We start from the raw sequence: 20,642 nt of genomic DNA, 5'->3' as shown, positions 1-20,642 counted from the left end.
ATCCTTCCCGGAAACCGAGCCCAAATGAGAGTTGATTCAGAAAGCTGTCATCCCTGGGCTGAACTTGGCAGTGTTAAACTTGCAAGACCCTTAAAGAAATTCAAAGGAAAACTGACTCTGCTTAACCTGTCATAAATGTAGCCGCCGTATCACTATGATACTGTGTCTTGGTTGTTACTGGTATGCAACATTTATCAGCTCTTGGCTTTTCTGATATCTGAAGTTTTCTGTGTAACTTAGGGTGTTAATTTTGTTTATTCCTGTAATAAATGTCTATTGTGCTCAGCCCCCAGGTGTGAATGTGGGCACTGAAGAGAGTTGTTGCCTCTGAAGACTGATGGTTACGTGTTTAAAGAGCTGTGGGTGTTTGTTTTATAAAGAGTAATTTTAGGCTCCCTGGGTGGCTCAGGCCTGGGTGTTCAGTGGAAGGACTGGTGCTGAAGCCAAAACTCCAATACTTTGGCCACCTGATGCGAAGAGCTGACTCATTTGAAAAGACTCTGATGCTGGGAGGGACTAGGGGCAGGAGGGGAAGGGAACAAGAGAGGATGAGATGGCTGGATGGCATCACCAACTCGATGGACATGGCTTTGGGTGAACTCCGGGAGTCGGTGATAGACAGAGAGGCCTGGCGTGCTTCAGTCCATGGGGTCACAAAGATCGGACACGACTGAGCGACTGAACTGAACTGAACTGGTGGCTCTGATGGAAAAGAATCTGCCTGCAGTGCAGGAGACGTGGGTCTATCCCTGAATCGAGACGATCCCCTGGAGGAGGACGTGGCAACCGGCTCCAGTATTCTTGCCTGGAGAATTCCATGGACAGAGGAACCTGGCGGGCTGCAGTCCGTAGGGTCACAGAGTCAGACACGACTGAGTGATACACACACAAAAAAAAAACTGAAAGGCTTTTCATCATAGGCAGCAAATTCTCCCTTCTCCGCATTATGCCAACACTTTTCTTTATCACGTATTTGGCACTTCCAAACTGTTACCTTCAGATTTCCAGGAGTATACAGAGTGAAATGATGCCCAAAGAAAGCACCTGAAAATCTTGGGTTAAAAACAAAGCATATAAGAATTTTTATTCATGCCTGAGCAAGCTTGAGAGAGTCAGATAATCTCTAGGAATGAGGGGAGTTTGGGGGAAATTGGATACAGGTGTATGTATGGTTAAATCCCTTTGCTGTCCATCTGAAACTATCACAACATTGTTAATCAGCTATACTCAAGTGAAAAATAAAAAGTTAAGAAAAAAGAAAAGAAATAAGAAAGAAACAAAGCAGGGGTGTAAGCTCAGAGCACTGGGCTGGTGAACTGAGGTCATGGGACCCCAGTGTGCTATTCAGGCCTTAGAGAGGAGGCCCAGTGCTTCAGTGCTTGGGGCTTGGGGCAGGAGAGGTGGCCATCTGCACTCGAAAGTGAAGGTGTCTGTCCCTCAGTCCCGTCCAGCTCTTTGTGGCCCCATGGACTGGAGCCCACCGGGCTCCTCTGTCCGTGGCTCTTTTCCAGGCAAGAACACTGGAGGGAGTTGCCATTTCCTCCTCCAGGGAATCTTCCCGACCCAGGGATCGAACCTGCGTCTCCTCTGTCTCCTGCATTGCAAGTGGATTCTTTAGCCATCAGAGAAGCATTGAGAATCCCACAAAAGTTAGGCCCCCAGACAAGGGCTTCCTCTGTAAAAAAAAAAAAAAAAAAAGGACAAGGAAAACCCCAGTCCAGAGAAGGGGAAACAGAGAGAATTGTCTCCAGGTGTCCTGGAGTGAACAACGATTTCATAAAAAAAAAAAAGAGAAAGTGAAAGCCCAGCTGGCCTCATAAAATGTACATTTGAAACAGGGTGGACTGGCACCCAAATTCTAAAACCAGCATAGGGATGGGACTCTCGTTCAGTGTACTGACCTCAAAAGTGGTCCCAGGCCAGCTGTGGTGCATCCCCTGGGGTCAAGCTGAAGCCAGCTGAAAATCGTTCTCTAGAGATATTTCTGTGACCAACCTAGACAGCATATTAAAAAGCAGAGACATTACTTTGCCGACAAAGGTCCGTCTAGTCAAAGCTATGGGTTTTTCCAGTAGTCATGTATGGATGTGAGAGTTGAACTGTAAAGAAAGCTGAGAACCAAAGAATTGATGCTTTTGAGCTGTAGAGTTGGGGAAGACTCTTGAGAGTCCCTTGGACTGCAAGGAGATCCAACCAGTCAATCCTCAAGGAAATCAGTCCTGAATATTCATTGGAAGGACTGATACTAAAGTTGAAATTCTAATACTTTGGCCACCTGATGTGAAGAATGACTCATTGAAAAAGACCCTGATGCTGGGAAAGATTGAAGGCGGGAGGAGAAGGGGATGACAGGATGGGATAGTTGGATGGCATCACCGACTCAATGGACATGAGTTTGAGCAGACTCCAGGAGATGGTAAAGGATAGGGAGGCCTGAAGTGCTGCATTCCATGGGGTCGTAAAGAGTTGGACACAACTGAGCGACTGAACTGAACCAAGGGGTATTTCTACAACCAGATTACATAAGGTTCCCATGTCAAAAACAAAAAGGAAGAAGAATATTATTAAAGATAACCCAAAGTCAAAATGATGGAACACACAATTAGCAAAAAACATTAGTAAGTGGCAAGGGGAAGGAGAGAATTAGCACCTTCAGGAATGCGAGATGATAGAAAAGTTGGAGGAAAGTCTGAAATATTTTAAAGAGGACAAAACCTAGGTCCAATAAAAACTCCAGAGTGAAAACACAAGGTGGGGGGCGGGGAGAAAACTAAAGCTGCCCCTGCAATGCCCTCCCTCCTGCTTAAGACGGGTAATTGTTTTCTCAGTGGCATCCCGAAGGAGCAGCTGTTGGATTTAGAAGGCAGAGGGCACCGTGAATACAGGTTTGTCCCTGTTGAGTTGGTGGTGAGACAGTCAAGTGAAGGTGTTCAGTGGGGAGACAGGTGTATGAGCCTGAAACAAGGGTGGGGACCACAAAAGAGGAGGGCCCATCTCAGATATAAGTAATTGCTGGTGCACTGACTTCCCTTGGGAGGGGCAAATGGCAACCCACGCCGGTATCCTTGCCTGGAAAATCCCAGGGACAGAGGACCATTGTGGCTACGATCCATGGGGTCCCAAAGAGCTGAGCAATGGAACATGCACAGGCGTGCATTCACCTGACTTTCTCTCTCTCTCTCTCTTTTTGTCTCCTAAGACAATGTCATTTAAAATATGCTTTTAGAGTTAACGTGATGGCTTTCCTTACAGAGTAAATTGTTGTTCCAATTAGAAGCAGAAAAAAAGAGATTCTAGAAATACTTAACAATAGGCTGGAATCCTCCAAATCTCACTGGTAGATGATGGGGGAAGTGCTGGTCAAATACAGACCATCCTCCAGCTGTAAGATATGCTTCCAAGGTAATTTTCATAGTTTCTTGTTTTATATCTCCGGCTCCCTGACTCATTCCCTATTCTCAGGCATTTTTGGTCTTTTTATCTCTTTTTGGGAAAAATGTGATAAGAGAGAAGAAGAAGTAGGGGACTTGATCAACAAGGGTCCATCCACTGCCGGGGTATATGGAACTTGGCTTGCTGGTGACCGTAAATCCAGGCATCTCAGAAAGCACCCTGGACTGCAGGTGCTAGAATATTGATGGTGGTTGGCTCCGTCTGGTGAAGGCTCCAGTTTCCTACTTGTTTTGACTGTTGTGTGCAGTGGGTGTGGAGAGGGAGTTCCTTTCTCCTCCTCCTCCTCTTTTCATGAGGTAACTGTGCAGATAGGAAAACACCTCCCCCTGCACCTAATCCCTCACTTCTCCCCGTGGAAGCATCTTCTCAGGGCCAGGAGGGCAGGAGTGGGCAGGCCCTGGCAACCTCTGGTCCCTGCCGACTGGGGCAGGGGTAGGGTCCCTGCCTTGGAATGGCCAGGAGGCCAGCCTTACTGTCTTCTCTCAGCTAAGGGTGGGTAAGCCTGGCCCATCCCTCTGAGGAATATTCCAAGCAATGGTCTTCTGCGGCCCCAGCCTCCCCAAGATGGGTCCCCCCAGGCTTGGCTAACAAGAACAAGGTAGGGAGATGAGGCTTAGAGATAGAAGGAAGGCTCACTTCTGCCCTGACCTAAGTTGTGTCCTTTGATGGAATGTACCAGAAACCACTCTTTCATAGGTAGGTAATCTCATAGCGTGGCACACAAGTGGTAAAAATCCGCCTTCCAGTGCAAGAGGTGCAAGAGATGGGGATTCAGTCACTAGGTCAGGAAGATCCTCTGGAGAACGAAACGGCAACCCACTCCAGTATTCTTGCCTAGAGAATCCCATGGACAGAGGAGCCTGATGAGCAACAGTCCATGGGGTCTCACAGAGTCGAACACGACCGAGCACATACACACACACACGCACACATGCACACACACAAATTCATAGTGTATTTTGATCTGCCTTGGACTCTGAATCTGTATACAATAGGAGAAGCGGCTGGAGGCTGGGTGAGATGGCACGTCCAAACCTCCAGAAACAATATGCATATGTTGCTTTTATAATTACAAAAACAATAACTTCTCCCTTTGTCCAACAGCCACCTTCCCCCACTCCTTGGAGTACAGTTCTGAGCTGTCAGCCACGTTGCTGTAAAGATGAGTGAACTGTTTCATTTACTTAAAGAAAACCCGCAGCCCTCGACAGCCTGTCCTTCCAGCAGAAACCCTTTCAGGGAGCTCACAGCCTCCTATTGTCTTTCGTAGGGGTGGAGGGAGAGACAAGGATGCAGCTTTGGGGGTTTTGTTTCTGTTGAATCAGGCTGGGAAACAAGAAGTGTGCTGACTCACCCCACTTTCCCCCCAAGTCAGCACACAGTGAATTTCACTAAATTTAAAATTATATATAAAATAAGAACCACTTTTTGGCTAGCATCTTTCTTTCTTAAGTTTAATATCTCAACAATCAGTATAAGCTGGTTGACAGGCAGGCTAGTGGCTGATTTAATTTTGGAATTGGTCCCTTGTCTTTTCTGTCTCTGTGGCTCAAACCTTTGCTGGCCACACCTAAGGAAAGATTGTGTCCTACACTATCTCTTTTAGTAAAGCCTGTGGGAGAAAATGCACGTGACATTTATGCTGTTTACACCCCAAAAGTCAGCTCTGGGGAAGGCCAGAATAGGCCTCCAGAAAGTCTCCTACATGTTGTCAGCACTTTGTTCCAGACACATCCTTCTGTTCTGTGCATGTTAACAAAGCACCTTCCCAGTGCCAGGCCCCATGACTGCCACAGAGAATAAAAACAGACAAGAGAACCCACACGGGGCTAGAGGGTGGAGACTGACATAATTCTAAGAATCACAGACTGAATTAATAAAATCTGTGCTGAGTGCACCGAAGGACAGGCTAAAGGGCTTAATCTAGTCTAAGGAATCATGGAAGGCTTCATGGAAGAAGGGCCATGTCAACCAAGATCCGAAGGTTGAGGAAGCACAACCAAGGGGATGGGGAAGGGAAGGACATTCCTGGCTGATGCCAAGTTTTACCTGGAGGTGGGGAATTGCCTGTAATTTGACAGGGGTCACCATAGGTAAGACTTCAAGGCCAAGGGGACAGTCTGGTTGTCAATAGAGGAAGACAGGGAAGCTATTAAAAGGTGTCAACCCAGGGGTTGTCATAACTAGGGATAGGCTTTGGAAGACACCACTGGCTGCAGTGTGAAGGTCATCAGAAGGGCAGGAGCAGAGATTCGGCAAGGTCAGGCAGCTGGCTCTCGTGGATGAGCCCAGAGCTGGGGTAGGAGGTGATGGCTGCTGAGGCCAGGGGCATGGGGATTGGGAGAAGGAAAAAGATCTGAGCTTCTGCACCTGAGCAATACCCAGAAGGGCTCCATTTGTTATATACATTTCTTACGGGAAAAATCTATGAAACCACTTGCTATACAAACATCCAAAAAGGAACCATCAGTGTTAACTGATGAGGCTGAACCATTAGAAAGGCATGAAATCCCATATTTTGATCCAAAGTATTGTTTGAGTGCCATCCATTCACTTCCATGGCAAATGTTTCCCATCAAAAGGAGTAGAATCTTCCACCATTGGCTTGAAAGTGGATATTAGGGAGTCAGCCACTTTTCATCTCAGCTAGAGAACATCTGAAGAGGGTGAAAGATGATTCTGGGGGTAGGAGGAAAGACAGAGACCATTCCCATCTCATAAGGAAATGAGCTAGGCTTGTTATAAAATTCTTTAAAAAAATGATTTAAAATGGAATCCGTTTCCCTCCCATGTGTGTACTCTCCGCACATCTAATTCATCAGCTCTCCCAGGCTTGCCTGTGTCTCCAAGGCTGCTCTGTCCGCTCGCTGACTGAGGCACTAGACCCTCCCTCCTCCTCTCAGGTCCTCACCATGTCCCACCTTCACAGCCATCTCACCCCCCTCCCTGACCCACTGACACTGCAGCAGCTGCAGCCCAGCTCCTCACGTCTCAACTGGAAGATGTTCTGGCCACCTGAAATTTCTCTCTGCTTTCCATCTCTCCTATGTGTATTCCAGCCACCACCGCTGCCTACATGATCCTTCTAGAACATCCTTCTGTTTATGCTATCCCCTGTTTCACTCGTATTTTGATCCTCCCCGATCATCGGTAGCTTCCTCGATCCCTCCCCAGTCCTCAAGTCCAAAGTTCTGAGACCAGTCTTCCCATGGGAATCCCATGATGGTGACAAGCCCTACCTTTTCATACATGAATTCGCTCATTCATTCACACACCACTCACTCAACAACAAGGGTTCTTGAGTGCCCACGGTGACATGGAGTAAGCACCAACACTATGCCAGGCATTGTGCCAAGGGCGTTATGTGCCCTTGGTTGTTTGACACTGCCAATATGTTATTTGTATGCCCAGCTGAATAATCTGAGACACAGAGGGCTTCAGTAGGCAGACCAAGCCCCTAGCTAGTTAAGGATTCAGATTCACACAGCCTGAGTCTAGGATCTGAGCTCCTAACCACTATGTACAAACACAGGGGTCTGTTGTGTCCCCCTGGCCGTGGTGCTTCTGTCATGGAATTCGGTCTATAAAACTGTAGTGAGGCAGCGTCATGAATGGGCTGGTGTTTGCTGTGGAAAGAAAGACCTGGCACATTCATCTGAGGGAGGGGAGAGGATGTTCTGCTCGCCTGCTGTCCTGGGATATGGCGAGGGGCCAGGAGCCCTCTGGGAATTTGCTGAGCACCTTGCTCTGAAGCCCACGGGACCTGAGGAAGGCCCAGTGCCCCACAGCGCTGTGCAGGATGGAGGGGACACGGTCCCCATCCTCGAGGAACATGCCATCTGACCACAGGTGACACAATGAATCCATGACAAAGATGCTTTAGGAGCTAGGCAATGGCAGAGCCAAATCCGTGTGGAAAGTGCTCTGCGTCCCCACCAGCATCCCAGGTGTGCTGACTCTCTTTCTCTAAAGGTATCAGGAAAGAGAGGGCTAGGACAGCCTTCGGTCTGGAAGCAGTGGATGTAGAGGTTGGGATTGCAGGCAGGGAGGCAGGCTGCTGGGCTGAAATCTCAGCCCGAGCCTTGAACCAGCTAGGAACGTGAGCATGAATCAGACACACAGTCAGGCTTCTAGAGGAGCAAGCCCGTGGTGTCCACTGCTCCGCTTTGATGATGGATTCACAACCTCTCTTAACCCCCCTGGACCTTCTATTCTTCTGAGGTCCTTCAGGTATCAGGATGATGGAAGGAGAAAGGGAGTTGTGGGCAATAAAGAGGTCCATGAGCTCTGCCCGGAGCTGAGCTCTGCCTGGAACTGGGCTCTGCGGGGGTGTGTCTCCATGAGGGGGCCACTGGCCTCAGCTCCTCCACACCGCCTCCTGCCACAGCCCTCCAACTCCTGTTCATTCATCCACACAAAGTTCTGCACGACTGCCAAGAAGGCTGGGAGCTGGGAGTTAGGAGCTAGTGCAGGAGTGTGAGAAAATCACGCCCTCTGCTTTCTCAGGGGTCAGCTTCTCCTGCACGTGTTTATTCATTCATTCACCAAAATGATGCTGGGCCCCTGGGGTCCAGCACAGAGGGAACTAGACAGGCAGAACCCAGTGCTTAAAGCATAATGGGTTTAAGTACATGTTGTCAGATCCCAGATTGGTGACAGTGCCACACATTTCATAGGTTGATTTGATCCCTAAGACCCTGGGCAGCAAGTGTCAATCCCATTTCACAAATTAGAAACGGAGGCGGCGTCTCAAACCATAAGACTTCCGACTCCAGGTCGATTCAGCATTCTCACTATCGCAGACTCACTGTTTCCAGGCTGAGTTTGCAGGGTGGCCTCAAAGATGGTGAGCACAATTTTGTAAGCTGCATCCTCTAATGCTGAATTCCTGCACCAAACAGGAATGTGATGGCCCCTGAGGTTGGTCCTTCCTAGTCTTTTAAATGGACATGGTACTTGCTAGAGTTGGGGGCAGAGATGGTTTAGAGCTGGGAGCAGCGATTATTATATCTGAGGGGAGAGATGGTTAAAGATGGGGCAGACATGGGCCAGAGAGCATGGGTGTGCTGACTTCTCAAGTCTGTCCAGTACACTCTCAGGGGAAAGCATGCATGCTAAGTCACTTCAGTCGTGTCTGCCTCGTTGGGACACCATGGACTGTAGCCCACAAGGGATTCTCCAGGCAAGAACACTGGAGCAAGTTGCCGTGCCCTCCTCCAGGGACTTCCCCATCCAAGGATCAAACCTGCGTGTCTTATGTCTCCTGCATCAGCAGGCGGGTTCTTTACCACTAGCGCCACCTGGGAATCTCCAAGGGAAGCTTCCAGGGGAAAGCACAATATCGCCACATCAGAAGCACATGGGGCTGCGAGGTCACTTTTTCTTTGCTCGAATGCACTCTCACCTTGTTTTAGTCTCAAGCAAACACTTGGTTTGTGGAGGCCTGAAGGTCTGTGCAAGGGAGGAAAGACTGGCCCACAGCGGAGCAACCTGTGCACACACAGACATGCCCATGTGCGTACACACTCACTCACTGTCAGAGCCCTCCCATCTGCAGATCTTGCTGAGTTTGGAAATGACTTGACTTTCCTCGGATTCCCCGAGTGATGTGGGGATGAGGCCCTGCTGTGCTTGAGAAAGCATTCCATCCAGGTGTGGATTTAGGGGATCATCTTTCTTCATGAGGGCACATGTTCATAGCAGCAAGACATGGAGGGAAGCTGTCTGGCCTGGGGTTGAGAGGCTTGGTTTTTCATCCCTCTTCTGCCACAAACCAGCTCTGTGACATGAGACAGTTATTTAACCGGTCAGGGCCTCGGTTTCCGCATCTGTTCAAGGAAGGCCGACCTTTAAGAGCTGGAAGTTCACTCCCAGGTGGAACAGAGTGTGATCCAAACGCTAAATCGAGACAGTTTGTCACATTGCACGTGGCGGGGGAGGCCCTACCCAGTTCCCAAGGGAAAGAACATTGCAAATAATTTTTGCTCAGCTCACTCCTTAGTGGAATTTGTTTGCTCACTGCTGCTGCTACTGCTAAGTCACTTCAGTCGTGTCCGACTCTGTGCGACCCCATAGACGGCAGCCCACCAGGCTCCCCTGGCCCTGAGATTCTCCAAACAAGGACATTGGAGTGGGTTGCCATTTCCTTCTCCAATGCATGAAAGTGAAAAGTGAAAGTGAAGCCGCTCAGTCGTGTCTGACCCTCAGCGACCCCATGGACCTTTTTAATCACATCAGCCCATTTTTGTTAGCAATTTAGCAGATAAAATTCCTTTCTTTCTAGTCCGCTGAGAGTTGGGTAACAGAATTTTTATTTTACTTCCCATACTACATAGAGTTGAGGGCTACTGTTTTCAAGCTCAGTGTTTCTTATCCCATATTCCTCCTCCCTGCTATTATATTTGATTGATAGTATTAAACAGAAGGAGAATTTATTTTACTGGAGGGGGAGAAATGCATTAGGTTAAGTAATAAGTATATAAAATACATGGTTAGAGGTTTTGTAGAGGAAAAGATGTAATTTTGTGGTTATGCATGTTTGGGACTATTTTCTGTGTTATGTTTTGTTGGTAGAAAGAGAATGTATTGGATCAGCAGAACTGGGCCAAGACGACTATGCAAACAGGATGATGTCTTGTTCTTTAGAGACACGAGTGTGATAGAAAGAAAGAGACACACAGCTTGACTCTGGAGGCAACTGAATGGCCGGTTTGCAGGGGTAATTGTTGTGATCGGCTGAACCCCCAGGCCCGGGGGCACCTACAAGACATGACGGATGCCTGTGTCCCTCACAGGTGTGTCTACATCCGGGTCCAACAGGCCATGTGTTTGCAAATCACGAGGCCTGGCTGGTTCCTGCCTCCTGGCATCAGTCCAAGGGAGGCAGCCTGGCTCTCAGATATGGAAACACACGCTCACCCGGAAACCTTGCTGAGTGGACACTGCTGGCCCCCGTGTGATGCTGTCTGCACTTTTCCCTCCACCTGGGCCACTGCCAAAGGGCATCAGTTCAGTTCAGTTCAGTTCTGTCACTCAGTCGTGTCCGACTCTTTGCAACCCCATGAACCGCAGCACACCAGGCCTCCCTGTCCATGCCAAGGGGCATAAAGCCCCCAAATCTCCACTCCACAGAGCCAAATTCCCCAACCAGTTTTGTGTCACCTAGTGTGATGTGTCTGTCTCTCTGGTTTGTCAGTTTATCTGTATGATGACTTGTTTAGTTGTTAAGCCATGTCTGACTCTTTGTGAACCTGTGGACCATAGCCCACCAGGCTCCTCTGTCCATGGGATTTTCCAGGCAAGAATACTGAAGAGGCTGTTTCCCTCTCCAGGGGAATCTTCCCGACCCAGGGATAGAACCCAGGTCTCCTGCATTGATAGGCGGGTTCTTTACCACTGTTCCACCAGGGAAGCCCTGTAGGATGACTTACTACCTTATAAATATGTAATCACATTTGTTTAAACATTTAGTTAATCATGTTTTAATAAAAGAAATTCATGAGATTGTAATTGTCATGAGGATCTGGAATTTGGAGTTCTAGTAAAAGTCAAGAGTGAGAGATGGACTTGCTAGTCAACTGTCTGAAGGTGAACAGAAAGCCGTGTTAGAGCTAGAAATGAGGTGTGGACTCTGGCACTAAGAGTTGGAGTTGTTTAAGGGCCAGTGTACAAGAGCTGGGATGTGCTCCCTCCTCTTTGATAAGCAATGCTTCATCCTCGTTGTTGAACTGGAAATTAATTTTATACTAATTTGTTCTCAGCTCATGCTTTAATGAGCTTATATTTCTGGGTATTTAATTTGAAAGTACATTTGATAAGTAATCTATTAAAAAGTAAATTGAGACTGAGAATAAATGAGTTTGGAGTTTCAAAGGTCAGTCATTATAGACTTTTGTCACCAATTGGGTTTTAATTTTTTAACCAGTACTTGATTTCTGATAGCAGTATTTCACAGTTCTGTAAAAGGGAGCAAATGATTTCAGGCATAGGACCCTCAAAAAGAGTAGGTGAAAGCTGAGTGGTGCTGGTTCCCCAGCTGGGTCGCTTCACCTTCTGAGTCATCTCAGCTCCCACATGCCTGCTGGGTGCCCAGGACTGAACCCCACCCCAACCCTGTGCAGAGGGGACCACACCCCTTTGATGCCCTTGGGCATTGCATTCCAGTTGCACAATCTCCCCATGTTTCTAGAATTGTTATAACTCCCAACTCTACCCAAAGCTAGAGTTACCTGGGGCAGGGGGCAGCGGCCGGGGGGGGGGGCGGGGTGGGGGAGGGGGCAGTCCATGGAGCCTTTTAAAAGTTACTTGCCATGGAAACTGAAGAGGCAGACTGGCCACAAGGGTCCCCCGTGGGCTGCCTGGATGACTGTGGCCTGGCTGGATGCAGGGTCCCCCATCACTGCCCTTCACGCACCCCTTCCTGAGCCATGTGCTGTTTGAAAAGGATGTTCTTGCCAGGGGGAGGAGAAGGGCAGTGAGCCTACGTCTGTGCCTGAATCCTCTAGCCAAGCAGATGCGCCCCCTCCCTCAACCGTCCTCCTCTCCCATCACCCATCTTTGTACATATGCTTCCCCTCTATGGGTGGTCCCCCCTCCCACCTCTGTCCCTGGACACTAGGCACCCCACTCCTCTACACTGTATGGGGGTCAAAAAGGAGCCCCCCAAAGCTTTCATTGTTTGTGGTAGGTTTAATCAACAATATAAAAATCCAAGATACACCACAAACTATTAAGCTGGTAAGATGGCCCAACAGCAATGTCTGCTACAAGATCAACTTTAAAAAATAAAAAAGCTTTCCTTTACACTAAAAATAACCACGCATAAGATGAAATAGAAAAAAAGTTCCTATTCGAGATATCAACAAATCTATACAATACCTAGATATAAACCTAATGAAAACTTTCCAAAGCCATCCAAAAAAAATCTAAAACTAGACCAAAGGGTGCAAAAATGGCTTTATTGTATGAAGAGAAATACCATGTATGTGAATAGAAAAGCTCATTATTTGAAAACTACAAATCCTGACTAACCGACCTATACATTCTAAGTAGTCAAGCTGAAAACTCAAAGGATTATTGCAGAGCTTAAAATTTGATTCTAAATTCACCTGAGAGAGAAAATAGTGTAGAAACTTTTGAAGAAAAATAGGATCAAAAGAAAACTAACTCTCAGCAAGGTTGCCAAGACAAATTAGGGAAGTAATAGATTTCTAACAAATGGTTCAGGGCATCTGGATATTCACATGCAGAAGAATGAAAATGGACCCCTATTTAAGCATTTATGAAAATTAATTCAAAGTGAATCAAAGATCTAAATGTAAAAGCTAAACTTGCAGAACTCTTAAAAATAAGTCTTCATCGCCTTAGGTTGGGTAAGGGTCTCTCAGATATGGGACCTAAAGCATAAGCAAATAAATTAAAAAATAGAGAGTTTGGACCTCATCAAAGTGATCCACTCTTGTGCTTCAAAATATGTCAAGAAAGTGAGAAAACAACAGACAAAGTGGGAGAAAGTATTTTCAAATCATATAAGGTCTAGTGTCCAGGTTATACCGAGAAGGCAATGGCACCCCACTCCAGTACTCATGCCTGGAGAATCCCAGAGAGTGAGCGACTTCACTTTCACTTTTCACTTTCCTGCATTGGAGAAGGAAATGGCAACCCACTCCAGTGTTCTTGCCTGGAGAATCCCAGAGCCGGGGGAGCCTGGTGGGCTGCCGTCTATGGGGTCACACAAAGTCGGACCCAACTGGGGCGACTTAGCAGCAGCAGCAGCAGCAGCAGCATGCAGGTTATATAAAGAACTCTTTCAGTTCAACAATGAAAAGACAGAAACCCAGTTAAAAAGCAGGGAAAGGATTTGAGTAGACATTTCTCCAGAGAAGATAGACCAATGTCCAATGAGCATATGAAAGAATGCTCAGGGAGCTCCCTGGTGGTCCAGGGGTTAGGACTCCAAGCTCCCAGTACAGGGGGTGCAGGTGCTATCCCTGGTTGGGGAACCAGGATCCCACATGCCATGCAGCACAGCCAAAAAAGGATGTTCAGCATCTTAAGTCATTATGAAAATCAAAACCACAGAGAGACACTACTTCACATACACTAGGCGGGTGTAATCAACAGCGTAGACAGTAACATGTGTGGGCAAGGAGGTGCTGCTTACACACTCCTCCCACACTCTGCGAATGTAACACGGCTCAGCTGCTTGGAAGAAAGGTCAGCAGTGCTTCACAATGTTGACAGAGTCTCCGTAGAATCTAGCAATCCCACCTGCCCATTCGTAACCATATACCTACCCCAGTATATACCCAAGAGAACCAAAAAGCACGTCCACACTAAAACCCGTAGGCACATGTTCATGGCAGCACTATTCAAAACAGCCGGAAAGTGGAAACAGCCCAGATTCCTATCAAGTGTTGAATGGGAAAACAAAGTTTGGTATATCCCTACAACGTCATTTTGGGCTTCCCTGGTGGCTTAGTGGAAAAAAACAAACAAACAAAAATCTGCCTACCAGTGCTGGAGGCTTGAGTTCAGTTCCCGGGTCAAGAAGATTACCTGGAGGAGGAAATGTCAAGCCACCCTAGTATTCCTGCCTGGGAAATCCCATGGACAGAGAAGCCTGGCAGGCTACGGTCCATGGGGTCACAAAGAGTCGGACACACCTATGTACACAATGTCAATTTATTCAGCAATGAAGAGGAATGAAGTACCAATACTCACTTCAGTGCTACGACATGAATGGACCTTGATAACATTATGCTAAGTGAAGGAAGTCAAACACAAAAGGCCACATTATGTACAATTCCACTTACATGAACAGAAGAGGCAAACTCATAGAGACAGGAAGTAGCTTAGTGGTTGCTGGGGGTGGGGCGTCATAGAAAGTGACTGCTAATGGGTGTGAGGTTTCTGTGGATGATGAAAATGTTTTGGAATTAGATGTGATGGTGGCACAACATTGTGAAGGTCCTAATGCCCGTAATAGCATGCTTTTAAAAGGGTGATTTTATGGGACGTGAAAGGAATCACAATCGAAAGAGAGAACTTGCTCTGATATCAAAATGTTCCTATAGAAAAATAGGAATTAAAACTGTGGAGTCAGCTCAGGAATGGACTGAGAGAGGTCTGCCTCAGTGGACTAGCACAGAGAACAGAGGCGGACCCAGATACATGTGTGGTTATTCAATACACGACAAGGGGACTAAGAAAAGGAACAAGGTGGTGAGGGACAGCTGGCTCTTGGTTCATGGGGCAAGTTAGATTGCAACCTCACACCTACACAAGAAAAAAGTCCAGTTTAAAGAGCTAATCCTCGGACTATAGAAATAGAAGAAAACAAGAGAGGATATCTGAATAACCTTGAAGAAAGCCGTCTAAAGTAATACCCAAGGTGTATCAATTTGACTTTAGGAGAACCGGAAAGTCTGTACCATAAAAGATACCGTAAGTCAGGTAAAAAGACGTTTCTCACATAGTAACAGGCAAAGTGTTAGTATCCTGAATATGTAAAGGACTTCCAGAATCAACAAGAGAAATCCAAAGAACAAATGCCCTGCAGCACTCCCATCTCCTTCCTCCAGCTGCCTTTCAGATGATCTCAAAGTTTGTCCTCAGTTCATTGACAAAGGTGTCATCATGGCCCCTTTCTCATGGTATCATTGGATTTCCCTGGCCACCCAGTCTCCTCCAGTCCCCTTTCTTAGCACAGTCAAGATGGTCTTTGGAATGTTGTCTCTATCAGGCAGGACAATGGGACACCCAGCCCTGCCCTGGAAAAGTGAATCCTGACTGAAGGAGCTGTGTGCTGAGGCTGAAACTCCAGCGCCCACCCCCTGCTCCTTGGAAGACGCAGCCCACTGCTGAGGACCACACGCCGGTGGCCTTTGGATGCTTCCAATGAGGAGCGCTGAGTGCACTTAGCCAGCCAGCCACTTAATTGGGGCTGCAACGTAACCTTTGTTCAACGATAAAATTAACCTTGATTCCGGACAGGTATCTGTCTTCACTAAGGAGGTGTCCATGCTGTGATTTCTTTTTGCAAGTGACATGATTAAAGAAATGGAATCTTGCAGGCATGTCACCCAGGGATTTTTGCCTTAGAAGACCTTCTTATTTTTCTCTCCTGCTAAGAGAGCCTTTCTGCTCTCAATTGGGCAATTCGTCCAGGAACCTTCTCTCTCTCCTCACCCCTCCTTCCTCCCATCTCCTTTTCTGTTTTCCTAAGTCATAGATTTAGGCCTCACTTTATTGCATTTCACAGTGTGCTTAAATACCCCACACGGTTCCTCGTCTCATTACAAAAGACAATTTACATGCGTGGGAAATGGCAATGGCCATGAGATTTGTTCAGCTGCTGGACTGTGTCAAACCTTCTGCATCAGGGCTTTCCTGAAGGGTTTCAGAGAGACGAAAATGAAACCGGGATGTGATTAAAGACCCTACTGATAATCTCTTAAGCAAATCAGATATTCCTGCCATGGATCCTGGCTGGGTCACGTGGGGCTGGCATGAAACATTAAGACCGCTGGTTCAATATCTTATGCCAAAGGGAATTCCATTGCTGAAAGCGAGGTGATTGGAGACGGTGGTTTTATTGGGAGTGGGTGGGAAGGCATCGTGACTGAATGGCTGTCTTGTCTTTCCAGGATCACTGTTACTACCATGGGCGCGTGCAAGGCTCTTCCGGATCGACGGTCAGTCTCAGCACTTGTTCTGGTCTCAGGTAAGTGACCTTGATGGTGACAACTCTGCTCTTAAGCACAGCTACCGTGGACCACCCCCCTTCTCCAGTCGCTCTTAAGGAGTAATGCAGTGGGTAGGCCTCGCCTCCGCAGGACCCAGGAGTCCTCTTGTGACAACTTGAGAGCCCCGTGTCCCCCACCTCCTCAGGACTACCCCTGTCTGTCCCCACTGCCCCCACCCTGGCAGCGTGCCTTCCTTGGCTGCCCCTCTTTCAAGGTCATCCTCAGGCCTGTACATTGGCTGCTTTTCAGCATCCAAGGATTTGGGGACAATCTTTTGTCCATGTGGCTCCATGCTAAACAATCTCCGGTGTTAAAAAAAAAAATAGGACATTAGGTATCTGCATTTCAACTGCTTGCTTCATAAAAATGAAAAGGGGCCTCTTCTCACTAGGAGACAAAGCAAGCGATTGACTGAGCAGAGATGCAGGTGAGCCAAGTACAGGTGGGGCCAAACCCGTGATATTAACTAACTGGCTTTAAATTGTGAAGACGAAGCACTGGGTGGACAGAGCATCCTGAGTGATATTTAAACAGGACAGGTCCACCCCCTGTGCTTGGCCTTGCTGCTGCCTCTCTACTCCACATCCTTCATCCCGGGCCCACCTCCTCGAAAGGTGCAGGTAACTGTCAGGGCCCCACACAGAGGGGTCCATCTCTCCGACCAGCTTACCCAGAGGGGCTGAGTCTCGGCGGCCCACCTCCTGTCTCCGGCACCTGGAGATCGTTCCCTCCTGGGCACCAGGCACAGACCACAGTTTGGCAGAGGGATCCTGTGAAATACTTGTGGCCAGGGTTTCGGGGAAAGTCGGAGGAACAAGTGTTGTGGCGTCTGGGGTCGACCACCAAGGCCGGGTGGGAAGCCTGACGGAGCTCACTGCGTGGGGATGGCACTCCGGAGAATGTCAGCTTCCCAGATCTTTGTGCTGTTGCTGCAAAAGCAGCAGACGGTGCGTCAACAGAGAAATTCCGGAGTTAGTGTAGTCAACTCTGTGATCTTGCGAGGGGAGAATGAGACTGGGGACAAAGCTGTATTCGATCAACTGCTCCCTGGCGGAAGAATCAGTTGCAAGGGGGGATACAGGCACAACTGGAGTAGCACCAGCCTGGCAGAGTTTGAGAAAGAAAATAGGGATTAAAAATCAAGTGAAATACGGTGTGACCCCAGAGTACACTCAGAGCTAGGAATGTGGAGGAAAAGTCGAGCGTCCTGGGGGACGCATTAATTAGAGCCCAGCAGATTACAGTCCTGCAGAGGAAAAGCAGAGAAGGAACATCCTGCTTTGCTTCAAAAAGGGCTGATCAAAGATGGGCAGGCAGGGAGAGCTCCATCCTGGAAGAGAGAAGAGAGGGAGGAAGCAAACAAGTCATCCTTCTTCATTTGAGTCTCGAAGGGGGACAGATAAGGAGAGAGAAAGGCCTGGAGATCCCAATAGACAGGGGGATTAAAGAGGAAACAGCTCTTTAATGGAGAGAATGAAGTGCAACGTGGAAAATAGGTCATAACAACTAGCTCAGCCATGGAGCTTATCCTTCCTTTGAAAGGACTCCAAGTCAAACGGGAAGTTCAGGCCGTAAGTTAGTTTTGTTCCGTATCATATGTCTCCCCAAGATGCCCTGCCCTCCTTAGCACGGTTTCAGCACAGCGTTCCTGGTTCTCCTGATCTCTCTCTTGTTTGCTCTCGCTGCCGCGTGCCTCATCCCCTGCTCCTGAGTCCCTAGCCCAGGAGCACCACTGTGACCAATGGATGCTGCACAGCACTGTCAGGGACGGGTACGAAACTGTTCCAATGATGGGGAGAGAATGCTGCCCCGAGAGAAGCTCAGTGGCTGTGTTCTGTGATGGTACAGATGTCCAGCCCTGGCCCACTCCCACTGGAGCATCCACCCAGCCGTATCCCCATGTCCTGATTTGATTCACAACCACCACCCTGGCCAGAGAGAGCGTGAGATCCTGGAGGGAAGCAACTGTCTCTCGCCACGTCTCCTTGTTCTCTCACTCCCTGCCTCTCAGTTCCTGCTCAGAAATCTGGTACAAGGAATCTCGGGGGCTCACATTTTTGGATTAAGCCAAGAGTCTCCCCATCCCCTGCAGGCATGATGGTTAAAATTAGGCTTCATTTCTTAAGGAACCATCTTTTTGTTTGAACAGACGTAAGGAAAAGCATTCACAAGATAGATGAGGAAGCTGGTAGAGCTGTAAACTAGGCATTCATTGTAATGAGAGTTGCATTTTTAACTGGGGTTTACAATACCTGAGCATAGGTATGCACACACTCACAAAATGATTACTTTCATTATAATGGTTATTTCTGATTCCACGGACCATAGCACTAGTCAACTCTATCTTTTGAAAAATAAGTTGGTTGACTATTTTTCAATAGTGTTGGGAGGCAAGAAGTATTCCTGCATTTTGTGTTATAGTCAATTTCATTATATAAAATTTAGTGCAGTAAACTTTATATTACATAATTAAAATACATACAAAGCATTAAAGGAACACAGCAATGTGTGTACTTATTCAATTAGCAAATAAGCTCACATCTGAGTATTTTTGTTTAATTGAATTTTTGAAACTATTTCATGCTGCCTCCCACATCTAAGACGTGCTGAGAGCTTGTTGTATAGTCAAAGCTATGCTTTTCCCAGGAGTCATGTATGGATGTGAGAGTTGGACCATAAAGAAGGCTGAGTGCCAAAAAAAGTGATGCTTTTGAACTGTGGTGCTGGAGAAGACTCTTGAGAGTCCCTTGGACAGTGAGGAGATCCAACCAGTTAGTGCTAAAGGAAATCAGTGCTGAATATTCATTGGAAGGACTGATGCTGAAGCTAAAGCTCCAATACTTTGACCACCTGTTGTGAAGAGCCGACTCATTAAAAAGACCCTGATGCTGGGGAAGATTGAAGGCAAGAGGAGAAGGGGATGACAGAGGATGAGATGGTTGGATGGCATCACCAACTTGATGGACATGAGTTTGAGTAAACTCCAGGAGATGGTGATGGACAGGGAAGCCTGGTGTGCTGCAGTCCATGGGGTTGCAAAGAGTCGGACACGACTGAGCGACTGAACAACAACTAAATTGAATTGATCCCTTTGAAGAAGTTGACCAGAAATCTCAGTTGAGAAAGTGAACAAAGGATCTTAGGAGGAAAGCAAGATGGAGGGAGCAAGACTAGAGCTGGAAAATGGGGCTCAGCCCTCCTGCAGGACCAGGGGTAAAGGGTCACTATGGGGTGAAGATGTTGCTGGGTGGCTGACCTCCCTGGTACCTCGCAGCTGGACTTGAGTGCTTGTCAATACAGGTGGATGTGGGTTCTCCAGGTCTCACAGCTCAACCCAAATGACCCAGGGCACAGTGGTCTAAGGGGCTGAAAAGTCAGGCACCTGGAGATGGCCTTGCCTATGCTGTCCTGTCTGCTAGAAAGGCAGGGCCCTGGGCCCACCCTGGACTCTGCCTAGAACCTGCCTAGAACCTATGCTCAACAAATGCTGGTGGAATCAATGTGCTGTCCCCAGGCCATCAGGTGGACAGTGAAATTTAATTCTAGCCAGTCCAAAGTTTATGAAAAAAAATTATTTGAAGCGTAGTAGATCATATTAAGAAATAAATTAGATTAGAGTGGAAGTGAAGTGAATTTGGCCTTGACCTCTGTTCTGTGACCTTCTGCTCCTGTAGCTTCTATTCATCTGGGCTACACTGGCCTCCCTTCACCCCGCAGGCCACACCATCTCTGCCCAGGGCTCTTCTGCTCCCTTCACCTTCTTCCCATGGAGACACTCATTCCATCATCCTGTGTAAACATCTGTGGGGGCCACAGCTGGGTTCAGAACCCGTACACACCATCTCCGAGGCTGATCTGGTCCCCACCCTGCAGGACCCCAAGGTCAAGTCTCAATTCTCCCAGGCCCCACTCTCATTCAAAGCGTGGAAGGTCCAAATCCCAACTCTTCCATCCCCAGATGGGCTCCCCTCCTGAAGTCTTTTCCATTACAGGTCCAGCCCATCCCAGGCTCCTAAGTGTGGCGCCTGGGGGTCTCTGAATGCCTCCCGCAGGGCCCCAGCCCCCGTCTGTCCCCCACCCCCTGCTTACAGCATCCCCCTTTCCCCATTTCCCCACTGCCGCCCCCGAGCAGCCCTCCCACCCAGGTTTTTAAATTGCCTCCCACCCACACTTCCTGCCTCCACCCTTCCCTTCTCGACCATCTTGCACATTCCAGAAGGTCGTGTTTCAAAAACACTGCTTGATCATCTAAGTCCCGCCACCCTCTGCACTCCAAACCACACAGCTCCATAAGCTGTACACATCAGAGCCTCTTTTTCACTCCCAGGCTTGTTCAACAGTGTTTCCACGGGCATTTATCCATCACCTCCTCACATGCCATCCCTGCCCAGCCAGGCATCATTTTAATGTAACAAAGCCAGGGCCACGAAGTAGGTCACACAG

The 20,642-nt window shown here is 48.0% G+C and overlaps 1 protein-coding gene across 1 annotated transcript in view; it reads left to right on the top strand.

The window, feature by feature from the left end:
* Positions 1-20,642, top strand: part of ADAM12 (ADAM metallopeptidase domain 12) — a 391,557-nt gene that overhangs the window by 247,944 nt on the left and 122,971 nt on the right. Inside the window, exon 5 of the mRNA XM_040254432.1 lies at positions 16,101-16,177. Within this exon, the coding sequence (XP_040110366.1) occupies positions 16,101-16,177 (77 nt within the window). The remainder of the gene's footprint in view (positions 1-16,100; positions 16,178-20,642) is intronic.

The sequence above is a fragment of the Oryx dammah genome, unplaced genomic scaffold (genome assembly GCF_014754425.2).
Source record: "Oryx dammah isolate SB20612 unplaced genomic scaffold, SCBI_Odam_1.1 HiC_scaffold_14, whole genome shotgun sequence".
NCBI classification, from domain to species: Eukaryota; Metazoa; Chordata; class Mammalia; order Artiodactyla; family Bovidae; genus Oryx; species Oryx dammah.
This window is presented reverse-complemented; position numbering and strand designations above follow the sequence as displayed.